At 41.3% G+C, this 26,427-nt stretch overlaps 1 protein-coding gene across 1 annotated transcript in view; it reads right to left on the bottom strand.

The window, feature by feature from the left end:
* TP53I11 (tumor protein p53 inducible protein 11) overlaps positions 1-26,427 on the bottom strand; it is a 93,010-nt gene that overhangs the window by 19,304 nt on the left and 47,279 nt on the right. Inside the window, exon 2 of the mRNA XM_054972121.1 lies at positions 6,992-7,155. Within this exon, the coding sequence (XP_054828096.1) occupies positions 6,992-7,120 (129 nt within the window). The 5' untranslated portion in view covers positions 7,121-7,155. The remainder of the gene's footprint in view (positions 1-6,991; positions 7,156-26,427) is intronic.

Genomic DNA, 26,427 nt, shown 5'->3' with positions numbered 1-26,427 from the left:
ACACTTTATTATTTTCTGCTCTTGCCATCGCTGGCAAGGTTGTTGGGTGAGAGTGCCTTTGAAGTATCCCTGTGAGTTTGGCATCTCTGTGTATGAAGGGGGCAGTTGTAGGGCCCCGGGATCTGACGAATCACGAACCTAACAAATTGTTTCATGAAATGGGACAATTTCATAAAAGTTTGTGGTTTGTGGAACACAACGAACCACGAAACTCAGGGTTCATTTTTTTCCTGTTTTGTGCTCATCTTTAGTCAAGACTCTATTCAACAGGAAGCCCATTACAAAAAAATCTCTGTTGTACAGTTTACCGGTCCCAGGCAGGGTCTACTTCTTTACAAAGTGCCCTCAGTCAAGAGAGAATTTCTTTGGACAATAGAGATGCTCAATCCTTTTCTTTCCTTCTAAATCTAGCACCTCCCCCCCCCCCCCGATAGTTTCATGCCAGGTAGTATTTGGGACCCATGTTTACTTTTTAACCACTGATATGGAACTCACTTTGGGAGACTTCAAGGGGGGAAAGCAACTGGCAGGAAAAAGGTTAGGCACCACTCCCTTCATATTCATCTTCTTCCTGAGAAGTCATAATGTCGCAAAAAGTTCAAGCACACAGATTTATCATAAGATCTGTGTGCTATTAAGTTACTTCTAACTTACGGCAACTCTATGAATTAATAACCTCCAAAATGTCATATCATTAACAGCCTTGCTCAGATCTTGCAAACTGGAGGTTGTGGCTTCCTTTACTGAGTCAAGCCATCTCAAATTGGGTCTTCCTCTTTTCCTAATCCCTTCTGCCTTTCCTAGCACTGTCCTTCCCAGCGATCTAGGAGCATTCTATTGCTCAGAGTGGCACACAAAAAAGAACAGAACTGGAAGTGAACCAGCATCAAAGTGGTTCTGAGATGTGAGGTGCAGCACTTGAGATTCATCTTCTTCAAAACAGTCTCTTAGGTAAGATAAAAGGTTACAGTGGAACAAAGAAATACACTGCTGATAGTGTTTTGCTCTACATTTTGATAAGCAGACCAAGCAAAAATACCAAGCAACACTACCCTTAAAAGCATCCCTCTGGGCCCTTCTGAAGTACATTCATTCAGCTATGAATCAACATCAGTAACTTCTCTCCATGTTCTGAGAGTGTAGAGTTTTCTTCTGTTTTTCTTCCATTTCTTTTACAGCACCTCTATAAAAGCCCAATAATTTGGAGCCAAACTGTATGTATTCTGCAGTACTGAGATTCTTCTGTTTTTTTCTGCGAGAGGTTGAAACCAGGAGCAGTAGAATGGGTGGGGAAAGGGCTGGTTAACCCTTTTCCTTTCTGCAGCTGGTATCCTCAAAATGGTTCCTCAAGCTCATTTTCTTCCCACAAGGGAAAGGTGATATTCAGAATGTGAGGGGGGGGGCAGGGTTCACCACTGCTCTTTGAGGCCTTTGCACATCCAATCACATCTTGTTTCTTCAAATTAACATATGCAAAGGTGATTCATGCCGCCATTGATGTCTTCATGTTGGGGGGAGGTTAATCCAATAGAACCAAACACAAGGAATGTCTAGCATGCTTGTACACACTATTCAGTACATCTTTGCCCCTGCCTTCCTCACTGAACTCAGGGAAGCACATATGGTTTCCCTTTCCCACACTATCCATACTGAAGTAAATCTAGTTATTAGGATGGTATCACTCACAGAATAACGTTTCCCAGGGCAAACAGAATGATTATTAAATCAGTTTAAGTTTGTACTCTAGATGTCCTGTATGTGATAATACAAGCCGTATACCCCAACACACAGAATTCCAAAGAACTCAAGGGAATGTGTTAAGCTGCTGCCACAAACTGTCCCCCCCGCCCTCCAAACTGATTTAGGAAATTCCAGACCTTTGAACAGACCCAAAGAGGACTGACATATTAGGGGACACAGTACAATAAAGAAAGAGATAGCACACGGCCACATCATTAAAGAAGACAATGTGCAACTTATACATGAATCAAGGTTGTCTGTTCTTAGCGGGAACTGAAAAAGTTTACAGACTTATGGGTATTTCTACATTTATGAAGACATGTCTCTAACGAGGTGAGAACAGCAGCTTCAACCAGCCACCCCCACAGGCCTAGTAATTCCTCCCACAGCCGTGAATCTATCATCTCACTTGCTTGATTTTGTAATTAATTCAGATACACAACAGTTGTGTGTGTGAGGAGGTGGGGGAGCTGGTGCAAAGACTGGAAAGCAGGTGGAGTTCGAGCAGGATAATAAATTAGAGTGACCTAAATACTGAGCAAGATAGAAATAAATTTGCAGTTCGAATGTTTTGAGTCTCCTCTGCAACACACTGTCACCATCCCCTCTACTCTTGTTTATACTTTTTCCCAGCCTTAAAAGTGTCAAGGTACTGTCATTAATTTCCTTTTGATGCCTTTATCTATCTATTCATTAGTTCTGTGTTCAGCATTAGGCTTTGGTCAGCCCAGAACTTTTTGGTGATGCATTAGAGCAGTTCAGTTTTCCCACACAGATCCTTTTGTATCTGGCAAAACCTGAAAATCTTACCCTGCAGGTCTGACATTTCCTTAAGGTAAGTTTCAATGAAGTTCCAACTTGATCACCTTATCCCTTCATTTTTTCCTTCACACTCACCCTAATCTCTCTGGCATTTCTTAATCAACAAGAAGCCTTTGCTCAATTGCCAAGTTTACTGATTCCCTGCATTGAACATGAATTCCAAACATGACTTCTATATTCTCAAGATTAAACTAATCAGCATATTAAGGATAATAAATAAATTCAGTTCCCTTCACCCATTAAAAACAGCTGTTCAATTAGGTAATTTTCATTCTTTCACAAAACCTAGGATTGCTAGGTTCCCCCGGAAACTGAGAGGGGACTTACCAGGTCACAGGGGGCTCATCAGCGGCATTATTACATTGCCTGAATCATGCTAACGTTACTTCCTCTGCGGCTGGAAAAGATATCAGCACATTGCCGGGGAAATGCTGCAGATGCTCTGGAATTAGGGCAAAACTTTTTTGCCCAAACACCAGATCATCCTCGATATTTCCTGGTGATGTGCTGATGTTGTTTCTGGGTGCATGAGAAATGACATAAGTGAGTCAGGGCACTGCCAATGTCCTCCCCACTCTTTCCTGACATTTTTACCTCACAAGCCAGCTGAGCAGCAGGAAGCACCTTCTGGTTAGGTAGCAAGGTTATCCTCTGCCACCAGTTGGGGGATTATTATTATTATTAACAACAACAACATTCGATTTATATACCACCCTTCAGGACAACTTAATGGCCACTCAGAGCAGTTTACAAAGTATGCCATTATTATCCCCACAACAAAACACCCTGTGAGGTGGGTGAGGCTGAGAGAGCTCGAGAGAACTGTGACTAGCCCAAGGTCACCCAGCTGGCTTCAAGTGGAGGAGTGGGGAATGAAACCCGGGTTCTCCAGATTAGAGTCCCACGCTGTTAACCACTACACCAAACTGATTAGAGGCATAAACTTCAGGGGGGCAGCAGAACTCAAGCCCCTTCCAGGATTTCCAACTTAGCAAGTTCTTAGGAGGCACAGGGCTGGTTTTGTTTGTTTTTGTAAAGATAAAAGGACCTTCAGTGAATAACACGGAAAATACTGGGGATAGTAAAAAGAGACAGACAGAGCCTGGAGGAAGCGTAGGGAAAGATTAACAGAACTGGTAGACTGTCTAACAGTTAGAAGGCCTCATTGGTTGGAATATATTTCCTAAAGCCTGCAATACTAACTTTGATGTAAGTAAAAGATCAAGAGAATTATGGTTTGCCTTTGTAAATGCAAACCATATGGGGTAGTAATAATCACAATATTACTGTGTCCTGGTGGGCTCTGTCTTACACAAATAAATAGTTCATTTCCATTTTATCTTTAATTTTGGATAGGAGGAGAGAAACTGGTTCCTCAAAGGTGGCAAGGTTATTCTAATACCTGGTGGTGGAGAGTGCCCTCAAGTCATAGCTGACTTATGGAGACCCCTGGCAGGGTTTTCATGGCAAGAGACTAACAGAGCTGGTTTGCCATTGTTTGGCTCAGCAAACCTGGTCTTTGTTGGAGGTCTCCCATTTAATTACTACCCAAGGCTGACCCTGCTCTGATATCTGACAAGATCAGGTTCTCCTGGGCTATCCAGGTCAGGACATTCTAATACTTAGGATCTCTTTAAATAAAGAAATATTTCCATCTCTATTTTATATTTAGCACAGTGTGTTTGGGAGTGGTGGCGGTGTGAACTCATGTTGCCAAAATATTGGAAGTTAATTTAATTTAATTTATTAGATTTATATTCTGCTCTCCCCATGCCAGCAGGCTCAGGATGGATCACAATTTGCACTCAAGTTTAAATTTACATCAGATAGTTCATACAGTTTAAAACTATAAATTATAAAACATGCAAAGATTAAAATACACACACATATATATACACAGTGTGTCGCCAGGATGGGGTGGGGGTGAGAAAATACCTGTGGCCCAAAGGATGGGAGTTAAGTTGATTTTGGTATCCTAGGACCTACTTTAGAGAAAAAGAAATGGAGGAGATGAGATTACTTTTGTCTTTAGCCATTCTTGTTTGTGTCTGAGAGTCCATTGTGTGTGTTTGTGGGGCGAAAAAGCAGTTTCTCCAAATATGGAAGGGTGAGGCGATTCTGCTATCCTGGACCACACTTCAACCAAACAAATGCTCCTATATTCTCAAACCAGGATTCTGGATTCTGAAATTCATGTACAGAGTCATACTGATTATTTAGTATGTGAGCAGTGTAGTAGTTAGGGTGTTGGTCTAAGACTGGGAAGACCAGAGTTCAAATCCTAACTTAGCCATGATACTCACTATCTGACCTTGGGTCAGTCACACACACTCAGTTTAACCGACCTCATAGGGTAGTTGCGAGGAAAAGGGGAGGGGGGAGAACTTCCTTCCTACACAAATGAAATATGAATATACCAAATTCTCAACCTGAACAAATCTGAAGATACTTAAAGACAGAGATTAAAGCCGTGAACAAACAAGACAGATCTTTCTACAAACTGAAAAATGCCCAGGTTTACAGAAAAACATGAAATCTAAGTGGGGAGAGTAGAATTCACTTAGAGGTTAAAAATCACCCAACTAATATAACAAGCACTTGTAGCTTTAAGAAACAGATGATCTCAGTGGCCGATACTAGGCTATCACAAAAGTTTTGCCAGCATTCCAGGTTTGGTTTCTATCAGTAAAGGGCAAGGGGAGAAGAAAGGGCTCTTTCTGGAGCTATTTTGGACTTTGAAGGAGGACTCATTGGTGTCAGGCCCATCAGCGGGCAACTTGCTACCACTTGACTTGAGAGAGTCACCTAGGCCTGCCTGCTTGCTGCTGTGGTGCAGTGGTTAGAGTTTCAGACTAGGACCTTGAATCTTCATTCTTCCATGATCCAGAGGAGTTAGCCATGTTAGTCTGTAGTTGCAAAATAGTAAAGAGTCCAGTAGCACCTTTAAAACTAACCAACTTTTTCGTAGCATAAGCTTTCAAGAGCCACAGCTCTCTCCATCAGATGCATGGTGGGTATGAAGAAACTGGCCAGAGATATATGGGTGGTGAGGGGAGGGGGGAGAGGGTGCAGGAAGTGAGAGTCATGTAAATATAAATCAGTTACAAAAAGTCATGAAAGAGGTAGAATGCACAATCCGGGCTGGATGTGACCCCAATCTGAATGGAATGCCTGAAAGGCAGTTACTTCTGGTAATGAGATAACCATCCAGAATCTCTATTCAATCCAAATCTGAGTCAAATTTACATATGAATTCCAATTCAGCAGCTTCCCATTGGATTCTGATTTTGAAATGTTTTTGTTGAACTATGGTGACTTTTAAGTCCTTGATGGAATGTCCTGGTAGATTGTTCTCCTACTGGTTTCTGGATATTGCCATTTTTAATGTCAGATTTGTGTCCATTTATTCTTTTGTGCAGAGGTTGGCTGGTTTGTCCTATGTACAAAGCAGATAGACATTGTTGGCACATGAGGGCATATATCACATTGGAAGATGAGCAGTTGTAAGAGTCAGAGTTAGTGTAGTTGACACCATTGTGTCCTGTAATTGTATTTTCTGGGTAGATGTGTGGGCAGAGTTGGCATCTGGATCTGTTGCAGGGTCTGATACCTGTGTTGGTGATTCTGTTAGCTGGTTCATGGCTGTTAGTGAAAAGATGTTTAAGGTTGGGGGGCTATCTGTAGGCAAGGAGAGCTCTTTCACCCAGGGCTTGTGAAAGAGAGCCATCATTTTCCAGGATGGGCTGTAGATCACTGATGATACATTGAATAGGTTTGAACTGGGCCTGGCCTGCCTGAGCCCTGCATGAGACAAGAGAGTTGGCAGGGGGCCTGGGCAAGATTCAGCCTTGTGCCTCACCCCTAGAAACAGAGGAATAACAACAACAACATTTGATTTATATACCACCCTTCAGAGCAACTTAGCAACACCCACTCAGAATGGTTAACAAAGTATGTCATTATTATCCCCACAACAATCACCCTGTGAGGTGGGTGGGGCACTGTGACTGACCCAGGGTCACCCAGCTGGCTTTAAGTGGAGGAGCGGGGAAACAAATGTGATTCTCCAGTTTAGAGTTCTGTGCTCTTACCACTACACCAAACTGGCTCTCTACAGGGGAAACAGCCTCAGGTATTATGGCTGTTTCCAAACCAAGTTATGATATCCTATAGGAACTTTTGGCATAGTCATAGTTCTTGCTGGCTGCATGCCACACACTGTATGGCATATGGTGTATGCTGCCTTAATTTGGAACTGAGCCTCAAAACCTCTAAACCAGCCACCTGTGTTAGAAGCATCCCAACCTCTAGTGGCCAAAGTACCTGTATAAAGTTCATATTACTGGGCAGTAACTAGAACTGTAGCCCCAAGCATGTTCTCTTAATGCCAAGCTCTGTAAAACAGTCCAATGACAGAAGCAGTTCTTACCTTTGATCTATGAACTTCTCCATCATCGTCCTCCCCCCCAACCCCTAGGATCTTCCTTGTCTTCAAACGGCTCACAAGGTCCGTCTGGCTGTGCTTCTTCATCAAAGGGGGAGGCTGTTTGGTTGTCATGGTGACTCACAGGTAGTCACTGGCTCGGAGAGAAGCTAAATGAGACAAAGGTTAGATTTATCTAGTGGTTAGATGTAATAATGTAGAATATTTCTTTAAAAGGGTCTAATAAAAAAGGCCAATCAACCATGTAAATACAAGGATATTTTGTTTACCTTTTGTTTATTTAACTTATGAAGTATTCATTGCAATACAGTATTGCACCTGAAGTCTTTGTGTTCCTCAGACATAGAGTGAGCATCTATCTATTCATTAATAAATGTATAAAGATTGAGGCAAGAGAATAAATATTCTCTTGGTTCATATTAAGCTAGACAATTGTTACCACCTCATGACCTCAATCTAAAGCCTTCCAAAGCAATGTGCGAACCTAAAGCGGCTGCAGCAGTTCCACTTTAAATTTTGTCTAGGACGAGAGCTCAGGGTCCCACCGGTATTTGGAATAGTCATTAAGAAAACATTTCATGCACATGCTTGCCTGGAACTGGACCTTCAGCTGTTGGGGCTGTCTCTGAGCAGGACAAAATGAGAATAGGTTCACCCAGGCCAGAGGTGTTTATGAAACTGGGCCTGCACAGGCACGTTGGAGACTACTTTGGAGGGTTTGATGTGTTGAAGGAAGCAGCAACTCCCTTGCTTTCTATCATTTTACTGCTTCTCTCAGCACCACAACAGCTCTCCCGTGGGCATGGCTACAACATCGTAACAGATTCTGCTAGGTTTGTCCTGCCCCCACAATGAGGAGATGCTCACAGGTACACAAAAAGAATGTCAACATAAATGATTTCTAAGTGGGGAAACATAATTCAAGCAAACTGTTTATATAGTAATTATATATGCAAAGATGGTGAATGGAACACAGTCTGGCTCAGCCTGAAATGAAACCATCTCTCCCACTTTGAGCACAGTGCTTCTAAATTATGTCTAACTTTTAAAGGCTTCTGATTCCAGAATATGCAGGAACAGATCAGCTCAGGCCCTGGCACATGGTCTTCATCCAAAATCTCTTCTCAAAGGAGAAAGAAAAGAGTCAGTTCATGTCAGGCTTATCTTGAACCCGAATTGCCAGGATCAGCATGCCAGTGCTTCAACAACCAGTTGAGCAGATGCAGTTTTTCTAATACCAAATCGAGACCTTCAACCAATTTGTTTGATAAGCCCCAAGGGGCATCTCAATGGAAAGAATTCAACATGACAGAAACCTTAAATCTAACCAGTTCCTATGGATTGATATTTTTGGCATCTGTAGTTTTTTCAATGATTCAGAAACCAGACATGTCTGGGGCGGGAAACCATTTAAAGCAGCTGCAGTATAAACTTTCTTCTAACGGCTGATCCAATTAAACTTTTGCTCTTTATGCTTTTATCCTACTAATTATAGTGGGTGGAAGAGCTATGCTGTCAGATGGGAGCCTGTCTTCCCTCCAGCTCATCGAGACCCAGGAAGCTTATATATCCAGGAGCATCCTATTATGCTAGCCATTCTAAGTTCTCCTGAGGCAAATGATCAATTAGCCAACACCACTAGCCACTTGGCAAAGACATGCAAGAAAACAGAATTGGGGAGAACAATGCTGAAGCTGCTGCAGCATAGTGGTTAAAGGGTTGCACTGCAAATAAGCACTCTGCTACTTTGAATCCCACTACTGCCATAAGCTCAGCAAGTGGCCTTGGGTCCTCTCAGCCACAGCTCCCCTACTGTGTTATAGGGATAATAATAACACGGACCTTGTTAACCATTCTGAGTAGGGCACTAATCTGTCTGGAATAGCAATATATAAGCACAGTTATTATTAAACAGGAGCCTAATTTCAGAACACCAAGAGGATATAGGCTTGCCAGCCTCCAGGTGATAGCTGGAGATCTCCTGGAATTACAACTGATCTCCAGACAACAGAGATCAGTTCTCCTGGAGAAAATGGTTGGTTTGAAGGGTGAACTCTATGGAATTATACCCCAATGAGGCCCCTCCTCAAACCCCACCATCTTCAAGCTCCACCCCCCAAATCTCCAGGAATTTCCCAACCTGGACGTGGCAACCCTAAGAGGATATCAAACTACACCATCACATAGTAAAATCATAAAATACTTCAAACATAAATTAATGAGAAATCAAAGAGAATTACTCTTTTGAAAAAGGAAAAGAAAACAAGAGGAACTAATTGATATATCTAAAAAAGAAAATTTTGGAAAAAGAAAATCCACCCCTGTAACAACCCTACTGTCTCATACTGCTTTTCTCTGGCTTCCCCTTGTTCTGCTGTTTGCCACTTTGTTTATGAACTGTCTCCCTCTGTCCCCTATGGCTGTCTGACTCAATGGTTTTTAATGGCAAAGGCAACAAATGGTCCAGTCCTAGAATAATTGGCACATGCACATTTACACATTGCCTCATAGGAATGGCACAAACTTTTCTAGGGAAGACCTAGCAATCCTTAGCCAACCACATGACTCTCATCCTGTGCCATGACAAGATAGTCCTCATATTGGCTGCAGGCTGCTACAAACTTAACATACCGACTCATCATGATGACCCTGCAGTATATGAAGGCCTGCAGAAGCAGCTACATGGACTGCTGCTAGGGTGAATTCTGTAAACTGTGCAGGTACAAAGCTGATTGGTATGTTGATTGATCTGAACCAAACAGTGACACAAATCAGATGATGGGTGTGATTTGCATGCAAACAACACAGTTTGATCACAGTAAGCCTGAATGCTGATTGCATTTCTTATGAACTTTTGTCAGCAGTTGCATTCCCCCTAATTGATTGAGAAACCTGGTACAAGTCCATTTAAAACGGCCTGTTTTTCACACACAAATTCAGCCTTAACCCAAATATAAGGTTATGCCTCACACAAATCACTGAACCTCTATATTTCCCCTATCTCCCCTTATAATCATAAACCAATTCAGAATCATAATTAAGCAGGATTTGGTAATGTTAGAATAGACAGTCCTTTAGAGAAAATATTAGCAGCAATAACTCTTCCAAGAAGACCTGTGAATCTAATTAGATTGCCTTATTTCATAAAATCTGAAAGTACTGTTGGAAACATTAGAACCATCACTATTTTCCCCCTACATTGACTAGTCTATTAGATGTAATTATGCGACCAGAATCCATAATGTGAAATGCCCTTCAAATTTATCTTCTTTAAAATTTTTGACTATAGAAAAAAAGGAGGCATGTTTAACAAGTAAAAGACTGCCTAATATGTCCCATGGACAGAAATCCCAAAATATGCAGATGGTACCCACAGGTACCAACCCCGGATGTAAATGCATGTGAAACACTGAACACTGCTGCTCATTTGTCCAAATGCCAGATTTTTAAAAAAAACCATTGTTTAATTTTTTTCTTTTATATCACTATGATTATGCAAAGTGGCTTTTCATCTGCCCATAGATGATAATTTCTCCACAACAACCTACTGAAGATCTGCCAGTCATTAAATGCCTACTACCTCCTATAACAGCCTGTAGAATAGGAGAAAGGAGTTTGTGGGATCAAGAGAAGAAGAGAGCACTAGGCCTAGTGGGGCACCGATCAATATTCTTCCATAGTCTTCCAAAGAAAGAGAAGCGACATACTGTAGTACGGTTCATCCCTTTTCAGACATAAATGCTCACTGGGCAACCCTGACTAACTTACCTCACAGGGCTTGTATGTGGATAAATTGGAAGAGCAGAGAACTCTGCAAGTCATGTTGAACTCCATGCAGGAGGGGTAGGGCTAATGCAAAATACCTTGGCTCTAATAGGCACACTTGTCCGTTTCAAAGCAATACAGCAGCAAGCGTATGTTATCATCATTAGAGTTGCCATGTCCCTTTACCCTCCCTGTGGGAGAGGGGGACTACACACTTATCTTAAGAAAGTCTTCACATGTCTAATAAAGCTTGCATGTGCTCCCAGCACCAATGTGATGGCATCACTTCCAGCAGTGACATCATCAACACAGGCCGTGGGAATGCTCCCATGCTTTGTGCCAAACCAGTTCTTTAAGAATCAGTCTGTTTGGGGCCCAGATTGGCCCAGCATGAAACATGGGAGCACTCCCACAGCCTGTGAGATGACATCACTCCTGGAAGTGAAGTCATAGTGCTGCACTGGGAGCACATCCCAGGAGAGCTGTTCCTGCGCCTTTCCCCCTGGCTGGCCAGAGGAGTGGTGGCAGGGGCAGAAGCTGGGAGTGGGCAATCCTCCATCCTCACCAGGGGACCAGCAACCCTAATCATCATACATGTACAAGTTCTCAGTGTAGATGTAGAATAAGTGAATTTCATCCTGGTATTGGCTTGCTAGTGAACTACTCAGACAGCAGTAGTAAGCTGATATGATGAGTCTTCCCAGGAAGACTATGGAAACTGTGAACTGCCTGGAGGCAGTTTTGGAATGAATGAAAGCCAACCAACTTAATCTCAATAAAATGGAGTTACTACTAGAGAAAGGCAGGTCTGACCCAAGAATCAGGATGCCTCTTATTCTGGATGTAGTTGCACTCTCCCTAAAGGAGCAGGTTTGTAGCTTGGGGGTGCTTCTGAACCTAAACCTCTTGTTGGATAAACAGGAGGCAATGGTGGCCAAGGGCACCTTTCAGTAGTCTTTGCTAGTTAGACAGAATATGGCCATTCCTGGACAAGAAAGATCTTGCCACTGTTGTGCATGCCCTGGTAACATCTAGATCAGATTACTGTCATGTGCTTTATGTGGGGATGCCCTTGGAAACTGTTCCAAAGCTAAAGTTGGTATAGAATGTAGAGGCAGGCATGAACTGAAATACAAACCAAAATTCGTCACAAACCGAGCCGGTCCATGGTTCACAAACCAGCGGTTCATGTGAGCTTATTTCTCACAAACCGTGACAAATTTTAGCCCAGTTTGTTTGGTTTGTATTTCGGTTTGTCACTGCAGACAGCCTGGCACTGATCAATTAGTTTCCTAAGCAATGGGGCTCTCTGCAGACCTTCTGCTGACCCAGACATTTTCACTAACCAAATAAACCGGTTCACGAACCAGGGCGAGTTTATGAAAGTTCATGGTTCATGAAACGCAACAAACCACGAACTTCACGGTTCAGAATTTTCCCAGTTCGTGTCCATCTCTAAGTAGCCAGAATGCTGACTGGGGTGAGTTATTAAGGACCATATCACATTGGTTCCCAGTTTGCTTTCAGGTCCAATTCAAGGGGCTGGTACTGAACTTTAAAACCCTATATATGGCTTGGGTCAGCACTTCTGAAGGACTACCTGCTCCCCTATGAACCTACGCAACCATTCCAGTCATCTTTGGAGGCCCGGTATAATGTTTTGCATATAATGTATTTAATTTGGATTTTAATTCTGCTTGCTAATGTGGGGTTGTAGGGATTATTATTGGAAGTTTAACTGCAGGCCTCGGAGGAAAGAAGGGGCTGGATGGGTGAGTGATGTGAGAACTGATTGGACAGTAGCTGCACCCTAGGAGGTGGAGTGAACTACAGTTTTTAGTCAGTGCTAGGGGAAAAGTTTTCAGTCAGTCTTGGTATATCTCAGAGAGAGGGTGTTCTGACCAAATCAGATAAACTGTGTAGAAACCTGAAAGAGGTTTTATTCTGGCTAAGTCAGGGCCAAGCTACAAGTGACGAATGACACTTGAACAGCAAGTGTATTTCTCCCTGTTCACTTGCCCTCCACTCAATCCACTTGCCATTCAAGTGTCATTTGTCACGTAGCTTGGCCCTCAGTTAAACTGCATGGAAGCCTGAGAGGGTCTCTCTTTTTGTGGAGTTCTAAGAGATTCTGGTTAAGTCAGTCTTTGGGTATCTCTCAGAAAAAGGATTCTGGCTAAATCAGGCAAACTGTGTGGAAGCCTGAGAGCCTAATTTTGTCTAAGGCCATTTCCATTCATCCTTAAAGGGACAGCTCATTCACTGAACATTGGCAGCTTTCCCCCTTGACTCCTGACATCTCTGTTTTCAAAATGGTTCAGCGGTCCCAGAAAAGGTGCTTAAAAAAACAGAAGCTAAACAGCATGCAACTGTTTTTAAAACGGAGACGTCTGGAGTCAAGGGGAAAAGGTGCCAGCATTCGGTGAGGAGACTGTCCCTTTAAGAACGTATGGAAACAGCTTAAGTCAGGCAAATTGTGTGCATGCCTGGGTTAGACTGCGTATATCTGTGGGTGTGGGAGGGTGGGTGAGTGAGTGAGTGAGTGAGAGAGAGAGAGAGAGAGAGAGAGAGAGAGATTGATTATTCTATCTGGGTCAGGCAAGCTCTGTGGAAAAGCCTGAGTAAATCTATGTCTATATGGAAGAGAAGTAAGTTTATTCTGTAAGTAAAGATCCGAATGGAAAGTTAGTCTGTGTGATTGAGCGTGAAAATAACTTTAAGATATTATTTCTGAAATCATCAAACTTAAGAACCATTCTGCAACCATCACAATTATGTTCTTATAAATTTGTTATTTTTAAAATAAATTAGTTGTTTTAAAAACATTCCTTTTTTACTTCACAATTACCCTCACAAGCTGACAGTTCTGTCAAACTACCATATGTAACAAACCTTCCTATATTACCATATAAAGTAAGGAGGTCTAAGACAAAAGCCTTTGATGGCAGTGAAAACCAATATATTGGTCACACACACAAAAAGGGAAGGTGTTCTCAAGTTAAAAGCAAGGGTAGAGAACACCTAAAGCTTTAACATTAAGTTCACTTTCAATTGCTTTATTCCAATTCCCTAAACAAACAGCGCACAATTGGTGTCATTCTTGCCCCAGTATTATTCTTTTAACATCACTAGACAGATTTAGAAGTGTTGTGTGGCATTCTTCACATGTGTTTTCATTTTTTTTTGTTAATGCACATATTTAGTTGCAGGAATCACTTACCCATCTCTTCCTGATATGACAGGATAGAGGATTTGGAAAACTTTTCCAAAGGTCTCCTGGATGGGGTCTAACATAATCTACGATACTACTTCATCCACAAAGAAATACCTTCTTTGTGGCAAACTTTTTGTTTTATCAGGGCTAAATCTCTCCTACCCTGGAGAATTTCCTCTATGAATATTTCATTTGACCAAGGCAGTTAACTTTGGTACTTAACAGCTACTTTCCCTGTTAATTATTGAAAGTGTACAGATTTCTAGTTCCTTCTATTTTGTGTAAGAGCAGTTTTTTTAAAAAGCCAAGCATCTATCTGACTTCTCCACTGTGGGGGATCCAGTCTCACTGTAAATTACAGGGTAGAGAAATAAAGTGCTCTCTGGTGGCCTCTCTGGATAAACATGCTCTAAAAGATGAACAGGCAATCTTGGATAGCTTTTGTGATTGCTACAGTCTCTTTTTCGAGTACTTAAATATGAGGGTTTCTCCTTAAAAAAAAAGATGCAGATTATCTTGCTGAAAATAACCTGGAGTTCTCTTTCACTCTTCTGCCACTTGCTCCCCTACCCACTAGTTAGGGATGCCAGGTCCCCTTACCCTCTTGGTGGGATGGGAGGACCCCGCACTCACCTTCGTGCTGTTTGGAGACTGCTCCCCGCATGAGAGCACATAGCAGGCACACTCCCATGCCCGTGCGATGACAGCACTCCTGAGAGTGACACTATCGTACAGGTGCAGGAGCACACGCACACTTTGACGCAGGACAATCTGATCCACTGCAAAGTGTGGGAGCGCTCTCTCGGTGGCATGATGATGTCACTCCCAGGAGTGACATTGTCACGCCACCCTGGGAGTGTGCCCAGGAGGCCTATTCCTCCACATTTTCCTCCTGCCAGCCAGGTGAGTGGCAGAGGGTGGGAGCAGATGATGCCACCCCACTGGGAGACCTGGGATCCCTACCACTAGTGCAGTTAACACAAAATCACATACTGTGAATCTGTACAACCATTGCATAAAGTTGCATTACTGTCTGATTCCACAAAGTAATTTTTAATCAGCTCTGGAAAACAGTAGCTTTTTGAAGTAACCTTATGCAACTTTCCTAAGAATGGTTCTTCTCAAATTGTAAACACATCTTTTTGTCTCATGTGTTGACTTCAACATCTGCTATATCTTGTGCCTAAATAGCTATGATAATCATTATAAACTCAGTCCCAAATCTTTTGAACTTTCTGAAACCATAATTCAGCTCACAGATGAGAACTCAAATCTGGATTTTCCTGGACAAATGCTACTTTCATTGCCGCCTTTCTATAGCCTTGGAGGGCATTGCTGGGGAACAAGTCAGGATATCTACATTCATAAATCATATGAAACTATAGGACGGCAGTTAATAAACCAGATACTGGTTTGACAGAACCCAGCTATTCATAAGCAATGGAATGGCCTACATTTGGATAATCCCACTAACCACAGTTAATTAAACCACTGATTTGGGCAATGTCTTCATAGAACCATAAGGCCAAAGAAGCAAACTTGAATGGTTGTACTTTGAAACTTCTTGGAGGCTCAACCACACACTCATCCTGACAGGAAAAACCCTGTTATCTGGAAAATAGGTGGAAAGTATGCTTAATCAGAAGAAAAACACAAGACAATCTTATTTGCTATCACCATCATCATGCTACGTACAATCAGGAATATACAGTATTAAGTACTCAGAATGAAATCTAATCCTCTGTTAAGTCTGTGCTTACATGGATCTCAATGCCCTACTAACAACAGCCTGTCTGGCATGCAGACACTATCTCTTCTTCATGGATTGAGTCCGACAAGTACAGATACTAGCAAATTATCCCAAATGATTAATCCCAAATAAATCCTCTCTTCCTGCTAATCAAGTTCATCTGAATATGGCTTGATCTCCTAAGAGGAGGCAAGATCTTAATTCTGAAAACTACTCCATGTTAGGGAGAGGATGACCTTCCTCCCCCATAAAGGCTAGCCATAAATCAGGGTGGATAAAAATCAATGATTTTTAAAAAAAAAACAAAAAAAACCAATTTTTTTAATTTAAATTGGATTTTTTTTATTTAAATTGGATTTTTTTTAATTTAAATCGGATTTTTTTAATTTAAATTGGATTTTTTTAAATAAAATGCTTTTTGAGGAAAATATATTACCATCCAAAGGTTATTCCATCATGAAATAAAGATTAGTTTTTAATTATGTAGAATAAGGCTGTATATGTTTAATTTTTTTGGTAAATAAATTCCATTAATCCATTCACAATGTCATGCTCTTCCAGAGGTTTTTGTAAGATTATTGGGCAGTTTCTCTGCCTACAAGATATTATCACAGATGCTTGGTTTTGCAGTTCTCAAAACTGAATTTGTGTCAGCTCAGCAGAGATCACATGCCTCTTCTTCACAGCAAAAATGTTATAACATGAACAGAGTTGAGAAAAAGACCTTAATCCTATTGTTCTACAAACCTATGAAGCCAGAATCAACCCCTTCAGTGCTAAGTTTCAAGAAGTTCAGTGAATAGAAACAATATTTTTCTGATTGTTTGGAGTGGAATAGATCTGCACAAGAAGAAACTAAGTGTGAGGAGGGAGGGGCAAGCAGTACAAAATGAAAGTGAAACTTTTTGAGCACAATACTGCACAAGTCTTTGGATCTTTTGTGTGTATGACCTGAGGTTTATCACATTCTTTCCTTGGAGGAAAAAACCTATAATGGCAGCAGGCCATAAAAGAGACCCAGTTTGGGAATACTTTAATGAAGTTCCTTTACCTATCGGTAAGGCAGGCATGCGTGCAAAATGCAAACACTGCAACAAAGAAATGCAAGGCCTGGTGGCCCGAATGAGGCAACATCATGAGAAGTGCTGTGATGAAGATGACCAAAGAAACACATTTGAACAGGCAGGATCTTCAGGTTGGTAAACATTTTTATTGAATCATATTTCTAAAGACTGCCTTGAACTGTCATGTTTGAGCAAAATTATATTTCTTATTATTACTGCATGTTACTGTCATTTGGTACAGTTATGAAGAAAAGCAAATATTCCTTTTGGGGCAGTGCTGTACAATAAGCAGAAATTGTACAAACAATAAAATAACAGCATTGACTTTTTTGTTTAGGGGAATTCATCGTCAACATTAAGGATTCTGGAAACTATCCATCTTCAAGATCACCATCCTCCTGTTCTACAGTTTCAGAGTTATCCATCCCGGATAGTGCTTCATTTGCATCATCATCAGACATCCACAGTATATCACCTAAAAGAAAGAAAAAACCCTTCCCTCCTGGAACCACCATAGATAAGTTTGTGATAAAAACTAGCAGATTAGAAAAAGAGTTAATTGATGAAAAAATTGCCCAGTTTGTTTATGCAACGAACTCTTCTTTCCGTCTGACTGAGAATCCACATTTCATTAATATGGTCCAGTCACTGAGACCAGGATACAGTCCACCCTGCAGAGCAGATGTTGCAGGGAAACTGCTGGATAAAGTGTATGACAGAGAAATGGAGCAATGTGCAACAGCTCTGGAGGGTAGAATTGTTAACCTAAGTATTGATGGGTGGAGTAATGTCCACAATGATCCTGTTGTATGTGCTTGTATAACAAAAGAAGAAGTTAAAGTCTTCCTTGCACAAACAATTGATACGTCAGGAAATGCACACACAGCAGAATACTTACAAGAAGTGGCAGTAAAAGCTATAATAACATATGAACAAAAATTCAAATGTCTAGTATGCAGTTTGGTCACAGACAATGCTGCAAATGTATCCAAGATGAGAAGAAATTTAGAAGAGCAGGAAGGGAATACAAAGCTAATAACATATGGTTGCAGTGCTCATCTGCTGCACCTCTTAGCCAAAGACTTAAGTGTTCCAGAAATAAAGACTAATGTTGTTGAAATTGCTAAATACTTCCGTAACAATCATTTTGCTGCAGCAGCTCTGAAAAGGATGGGTGGAACCAAGCTAATGCTTCCACAAGATGTTAGATGGAACTCTGTGGTGGACTGTTTTGAGCAGTATATCAAGAACTGGCCTATTCTGATGACAGTTTGTGAACAAAATCGAGATAAAATAGATGGCACTGTCACGGCCAAAATCCTCAACATTGGGCTTAAGAGAAATGTTGAACATATGCTGAGCATCCTGAAACCCATCTCTGAAGCTTTAAACAAAATACAGAAAAATAGCTGTTTTATTGCTGATGCTGTTGAAATTTGGAAGGAACTGAGTGAACACTTAAAAACAGAACTACACATGGACAGAATTAAATTACAAGCATTAAAAAAACGAATGGGACAAGCACTGTCTCCAGCTCATTTTTTGGCAAATATTGTCAATATCCAGTACCAGGGTCAAAACTTAAGTGCTGAGGAAGAGGAGTTAGCTATGACATGGGTATCCAGCAATCATCCATCTGTAATGCCAACTATAATAAACTTCAGAGCTAAGGGGGAACCATTCAAGAAATATATGTTTGCTGAAGATATTTTAAAGAAAGTCACACCAGTGAACAGGTGGAAGTCACTTAAGCACTTGGATTTAGAGACTGTTCAAGTAATGATTTCACTTTTAACAGCAGTAGCTTCTTCTGCAGGCGTTGAAAGAATATTCTCTTCCTTTGGACTCATTCATTCTAAATTGAGAAATCGTTTGGGACCCGATAAAGCAGGAAAGCTTGTTTTTCTTTTCCAGATTATGAACAAAGAAGAAGATGAAGATGACGAGTGAGCTACAGAGGACAGTATTTAAGTTTTTCATGTGTAGGCTGGGCTGACCGTCTAAGTTTCTTAAAATATATATATATTGTTTAGCCAAATTAGTTAACAAACATGGATGTTTGTTTAAGCAAATAACATATGCTGTAATGTTATTGTTTCAGTTGAATAAATAAAACTTAAAAATTTAAATTGTTATTATTAAGGTAATGATTATTTTTCTCCTTCCAATAAAGTACAACAGAAAAGTTGTCCAAATATGAATGATTAACCTAAACTGGGGATAATTCATCTCACAATAAATTAACTATAATGTGTTTCTAATAGTATTAAAATCAATATTTTATACAACTGTAAAACTAATATGAAAAGTTGTTATTCTAAAAATCTTCATCTACTTGCATCTTAAAGTTATACCAGCAAGAATTAGTCTTTATGTAGAAAACTATGATTTAAATCAAGCCTTACTGACTAGTGATTTAAATCTTGATTTAAATCGTGATTTAAATCAGTTTGATTTAAATCAAATCCACCCTGCCATAAATACCTGTCTACATTATTCAAAAACATTTTGTATTTCTTTAAATGCGATTTTGTGCCTTGTGTGCATGTTTAAGAATAAACCTAGCCGCTTGGTTAACTACCTCTGCATGCTTGTAACTGGGATTTTAATCACTTCAGTTTATGACATATTAATATCCTGTTCTTCAAAATAAATTGCCCAAGTAAATGATCGAATCCAGTTTACTAGTAGTTCCTGGGGTGGCTACTAAGGAAAAGAGTAAAAGCTCAGATAAGGGTCTCACAATTATTGAGAAGGTCTAACTCTCAATTACATGACCTAGTATTAGAGATCTGTCTACTGAAAAAAGCAAGAAAAGGCACAGAAATCCTCATTTTTCACTATGTCTAGTACTGCATCACTGCTAAAATGTTTCTTTTGAAAGGCATGAGTTCAACACATTATCTGTATCTGACACCTCTCGATTCAATTCCCACAAAACATTTTGGTAAAAACTGTAATTTCATGATGCCAACTTTGAAAACGTGTTGCAGGCTTTGGTTGTGCATTTCAAAATCAAAATATCTCCCCTCAGATTTGTTTCAGCTCTGATTCCAACAGCCTAAGAGGCTTGCAGGGGAGGAGGAGAGAAGAGAAAGGCAATAATACATCCCTGCTCTTCTTCATTTGTTCTGATGAAAAACTTCACTCTGTCCAAATGATTTGCTACGATGCTGCAAGGAGACTTCCATGAGAGATTTTAAAGGAACAGAAACAATACTCCCATGGCAAAATGATTCGTTTCACAAGCGCAAGAAACAGATTGCTTTCTGCCAGCTAAAAGCTCCAGCATTGATATTTCAAAGAGAGGCTGTATTGTTATTTTTGTATCCACATTAACCTGTCTATATGGTGCAATAATTTAGTAAACATCTGAAATGATGGAACTTGGATAGGATCAAAGGTTTCATATGCTTCCTTTATATACCAAAGCACATACTGAAAGATTCCTAGAGTTTCTTTCCCTTCTTTTATACTCAGCTTGAGCTTTTCTGGGTGATTTTGGGCACAGGTTATAATGATTTTTAAATGTAATTTCCCCATCCTGCAACAACTCTAGTGTTGTAAGTCATTAAGAGGAATGAAGATCATTAGTGAGAAAACTTTGGAAGAGCTTAACGATGGTTTAACTCCAAGTGGTTTTATGACATGACACCTCTAACAGAAACCCTGTGTCTGATCAAGACATCAAACTGCTGACTAAAATTGGTAACTTTGACAGACTGTCCTAATAGTGCAATTTCCCCCTTAATAGACATTTATCATGCTAGACTTAAATGTATTTAATAATATGTATCTGATGTTTCCAAAAGGCCCAAGGCAGCATTAAAAGCATAGCACAATAGTTTATTATATAAAAAAGCTAAAAATCTTCACTCCAGCATCCAACACCTGCAATGTCCCAGCACCTCCCCTCCCCCGCAGATCAAAACCATACATCAGCAAAAGACTCTTTGAAATAAGATTTTCGCCCAAGCTTCTGTCATGCATGCTAAAAATATTGAGATTATGTACAATTCCAAGGTTTCCAATGCAAGACATTCATCATTTAACTGAGGCAACTGAAATTTCTCTCCAGACAAGAGAACTTGTTGATTCTCCCTCTTTAGCATGTTAGCCACTACTGAATAACCCAGATGACCAGAACTTCCTCCCACCACAGGAAACTTCCTGCCCCAGTCCTACTGATCTGTCAAATGACTTTCTCTAGCACTAGGTAATAATGAGATCACAGCTATTCTTTCAGACATCTGCAAGATCCTCCACACACACTCACTTGTCCAGGAGGTAGTTCCAGCTTATCTCTAGTTTCAGAAATACATAGGATCAGATCTGGTCGCACAGTTGCCGAATCTGAGTGCTTGGAAAGCACTTTTGAAAGCATGTGTCATCCTTCCACTCTTAAAATCCATGATGTGTGACACTCCCCTTCAATTGTGCTTGCATTTCATTCATGCACAGTGAGTGAGTGGCAAGGTTGGGGGGGCAGGGGGCTGCACTGCGCAGAGACACACTCACAGGTACTGGAACAGGGTCAGGATGAGGGATGCTGTGGGTTTAAACTGTTATGTTAACCTAGATATGGCAGGAGGCATTTCAGACCAGCTATTACTTTAAGACCAGGACCATATTGTAGTAGGGAACACGAGGAAGACCATGTCTTAGGGCCAAACTGGACATGATGGCATCCTTGTGGCCACCACAAGGATGCCACTGCCATTTTATAGTCATTTACAAATGCTGTGAGGGCCTGATCCCGACTGGGCCCACATTGCAGCAGGCTACGGTGCTGTTGTCTTCCACCATCCCACAGCTGTTTGAGTACTTTAAAAGGTGCAAGTTCCCTGCTGTAGGCTCAATCAGGATTGGGCCCTCACAGTATTTTTAGGTGACTTTGGGTGACTTGAAAACGGTGGTGGCGTCCTCATGCTGTCACATCTAGTTAGGCCCTTATTTTTGTTTCCATGGAACGGCTGTCTATTGCAAGAGATCTAGAATACCAATACCGGTTTATTTTTTAAAATGTTAACACTGTATATAGAGCTCCTACAGAAAGACAACTCAGACATTAACTCAGGATAACTTACTCCTTTTAACATCAGATAAAATCACTATGAAAGCAGAGTAGATAGCATCATATACACTCTTCCCCCATTGCATATCCTTCTCTTTTCCACTTACTGTTTCATATCTGAGTGTTTTGATAGCCAAACCGAGGTGGAATGATAAGCAGACTTTGAAAAAGAAAAAGTAACTGCATCACTAATATTCAGGTACTGCAGCAAGTCCTGCTGCTGTAGATTAAATTGATACATGGTTACCGTGCAGCTCCATTCTGAAAAATAAGCTTGAATTTTCTGAGTCATAACAGAACTCCTTGAAAAATAAAGAAAAAGGCTCTATAGAATCGTGTGATGAGTATTTTTGCTCAAAAAATATACCACCAACAACAGGTGATGACAGTATGGCAAAAAGAACGTTTCAGAATTGTATTAAAAATGACATAAAATCCCTCTTGTTTATCTCACGCTGTTTACTACCTGTTCACAACCACATGCACAAGCCCCCCCCCCGCAAAAAAGTTGATACCACCTAATCAAGAGTAAGACAGGCAGTATGATATTACACAATCAGCTATGACAGCATAACCAGTGCCAAATCTGAATGAAGGCATCAGTCTGAATGGCTACACACTTTTGTACCCATTTCATAGGCCTCCACGAACAATCACTGCAACAGGGGGGTGATCAGACCCAACTGACAGCATTTCCGGAACGCCGCAGAATGTCGCGAAAAAAATGTGGAAGATAGCGCCTTCTCACGTAAGTTTTGTACGACATCGTTCCGCAGCGTTCCGAATGAAGGTGAGTAGTATGGAAACGGCCATGGTATTGGGGTTTTCTTTGATGCAGATGAATCAATTGATCAACTACTAACACAATTTCCCTGTAGTATATTAGGCATGTCAAACTGTAACTCTGAAGCAGCCCTCAGAGCAGAGCTAAATCCGAAATTTTTGGAATCTTCAGTGTGGCGAAGACCATTTTTGCTATATCAAAAGATGCTTATGATCAATGAGTAAAGAGGCCAGTAGCACCTTTAAGACTAACCAACTTTACTGTAGCATAAGCTTTCACGAAACACAGTTTTCTTCATCAGATGCAACTTTCTTGAAAGCTTATGCTACAGTAAACTTGGGCCATTCCCCCGCTGAGGGAGGGGGAATCTCCTGTTCCAACCTCCTCCCCCTGCCCCCCCTTACCTGGCCAGCAGGGGGTGTGCCCCCCAGGGCACCCACCAGCGGCACGGCACACCCCACAACAGGCCCATTTCGGGCTAAATTGGGCCCGCGGAGGGGCGATTCAGCCCCACAATGGGCCCGTTTCAGGCTGAATCGGGCCCAGAGGGGGTGATTCAGCCCTTTGGTGAGTGCAGGAGCACTCCTGGGCTGCCCTTTGACCCATGTGATGATGTCACTTCCCAGAAGTGACATCATCCCGCATGCCGGGAGCGAAAGGAGACTCAGAAGATGGTGTGGAGTAAGTGCCAGGCTCCCACCGGGGGACTCAAGGGACCTGACAGCCCTAGCTACTACAGACTAACACCGCTAACTCATCTGGATTTATGATCAATGAAGGGATACTAAGCTTTATTAGAAAGGATTTGTCATTGTCCTCTTGGAAAAAGGACACTGAAAATAGATTTCAGTCTCTGGGCTTTAACTCAAATAAAGTATATGAGAAAAAAAATAAAGTTAGCTGTGACATCCTTGGATTTTAGTAGTATGTAGGAAAGAGCATGACAGGTATGCTCAGTGACTGCTAAGTTAGGTTTGCCAGCTCCAGGTCAGGAAATTCCTGGATATATTTGGGTGGGGCCTGGGAATGGCAGGATTTGGGGAGGGGAGGGACCTCAGCAAGGTATAATGCCATAGAGTCCACCCTCCAAAAGAAGCCATTTCTCCAGGGGGACTGATCTCTGAAATCAGGAAATCAGTTGTAATTCTGAGAGATCTCCGGGCCCCATCAAGAGGCTGGCAATCCAAGGTCCTCCCCCTGCCTTTTTAAAGGATACAGATGTGCTAGTATTTAGGCAAAATCAGGTATAATAGCAGCAAAGCCATTTTGCTTCAAAACACTGGCATACATTTTAAACAGTTATTTATTTCTATTCTGATAGAATGAAGCTTAAGCTGGAATAGAAACTAGACTTCATTAAAAAAGGAAGACTATGAGGCAATCAATTTTTAACACTGAAAACAAGTTGTGGTATAAGACAAACACAGCTCTGGGGCTTGCATGGCCAAGCACTCATTAATCAAACTGCATGTTTGTAAATAAAATAGATTAATAAAGGTGAAACACCATTTAAATCACTCTTGCTCCTTCCAAGTAGACCTACCTGTAAAATTGCCGTTCTATAAAATTGGAGACCATGAAAAAATGTCACTCATTTAAAGGCTCAAACATATCAGACAGCAACAGTCCACATATATCACTATTCTTAAAGCAACAACAAGGAACATACCCATATGGGGTCATGATATCAATTCTAATAATGATGGGTGACCCCTCCCACATAGATCAAAAAATCCAAAAGGTAAGGGGTTAATCCAAGACTAGAGAGTGTGCCGAAATAGAAGACTCAGAAAATGTACAAGCAGTTAAAAATCCCCTCAAAGGAAATGCAATGTCTGTGCATATGCAGGATGCTGCATTTTAAAAAATGCACAATTCAGTAAAACCAAAAAAGGTAGGAATCAGCTGAGAGGACACAACAACTAGGTGATTGGATGGGTCAGGGGAAGCCAAGTACTGAACAGAGGAAAGGGAGTGAGGCAATGAGATTTCTTCTCTCGCGCGAGTTCTAATGGGTATCCTGCTCTTGTTACTACTAGTTAGATAAATGCTGTTCAAGTACTATCCTTTTTTGCATAGACGGGTGGCCAATTTAATTTCAGCTGGTGAGTAATTTTGCTTGCATACCTCTACATCATATACAAAGGGGCCTGGACCTCACAGATTCAATTAGTTGCTCATTTACAGAAGTATCACTTATTAGTGCACTTACTAATCAACTGGAGTACTGAAATGCTTTATATACTAAACGAACACATCCCACTGATTGAACAGTCTGAAAGAGATATTTCCACACTTTCCATCAAAATGGGAGCCCAAATGGCTACAATAATTCCATGGCACTGAAAAATCTGGCACACTTCACCCAAGTCATTGCAAGTATTAGATACATCTGATAATCAGAATTTCTGCATATCAAAGTGTGGGGAATAAAGATCATCTCATAATGGAGACCAACATTCCAGCACAGATCCAATCTAACCATACAATGGGCAGATGCCACGAGCTTGGTCTCTAGGGATGCCAGGTCCTTACACCCTCCCGCTGAGTGAAGGGGGACCTGACACTTACTGGGACTGGTGTGCCCAGACTTCTGGCGCCAATATGATGATGTCATTTACAGGAAGTTACATCATTGCACCAGCAGTGGGCATGTTCCTGCACTTTGCACAGAGCCAATTCAGCCCATTGAGGGCCAAAACTGGCCCCTGCAAAATGCAGGAGCATGCCCACTGCCAGGCATGATGACATCACTTGAAGAAGTGATGTTGTCACACCTTCTGGAAGCATGCCCACTGCGTGCTTGCCTGGGCGGTTCCTTGCCTCCTGGACCTGTTCTTCATGCCTTTTCTCTCTGCTGGCCAGGTAAGCAGTGGCAGGGGGTGGAGGCTGGGAGTGGGGAATCCCCTGCCCCCACCAGGGGAATGGGATCCCTATTGGCCTCTTAAGGCTTTGATGAGGGTTAGCTTCCAGTTGCAGCCATAAATGCAGATCTCTCTTGCAGAATTCAAACTTTGTTTACCAGTAAAGGCTAAAATGTACGATTCTAATAGTCTCTCTTTCTCTGACATGGAAGAAGCAGTAATCTAACAGGCAATGGAGACTGTAGGTCTTAGGTTTGCTATTTTGACTTCAAAGCAAAAACTTTTCAAGGTGATTTTTGTTGTGAAGAGTGACTACCTTTATTTGTCAAGAGATTACAATTTCTTGGTGGGGGGTATAATTGGATTACAGGTTCAGAGTCCATGCTGAGCAGAAAAGGAAGAACTGCCAAACTCTTCAGTAAGTGCACACACTTTAAGGGATGTTCCAGCAGCACAGGGAGTTTTTAGCATGTGGTATAGCCTCAAAGCAAAACTCTCTCTTGGCAACATAAAGGGGGCATTATCGAAACACCTGAGCAGTTACTAGTGAAATGAGATAAAAGCATCCTTATCTGGAGTCTAATTCTCAGGTGCTGTAGCCTTTCCTTCATGGGCTGGAGCACCTTTCTTATTGTGAAAGGCTAAAGATACTGGGACTTTTCAGTTTAGAGAAAAGACAATCCAGGTTGGGGGGGATGGGAAATGATGATGGTTCATAAAATTATGCATGGGACAGAGGGAGTAAACAGAAATGTTTTTCTCTTCTCAAAATACTTTAACTCGCGGACACTCAATGAAGTTCATGGGCGATAGATTCAGGACAGATAAAAGGAAGAACTTCTTTACTCAATGAGTGATTAAAATGTGGATTTCGCTGCTAAAGGATGTAGCGATGGCTCAAATATG

Source organism: Eublepharis macularius, chromosome 2, assembly GCF_028583425.1.
Source record: "Eublepharis macularius isolate TG4126 chromosome 2, MPM_Emac_v1.0, whole genome shotgun sequence".
NCBI classification, from domain to species: domain Eukaryota; kingdom Metazoa; phylum Chordata; class Lepidosauria; order Squamata; family Eublepharidae; genus Eublepharis; species Eublepharis macularius.
Note: the sequence above shows the minus strand (reverse complement) of the source record. Positions and strands in the feature narration are given on the sequence as shown.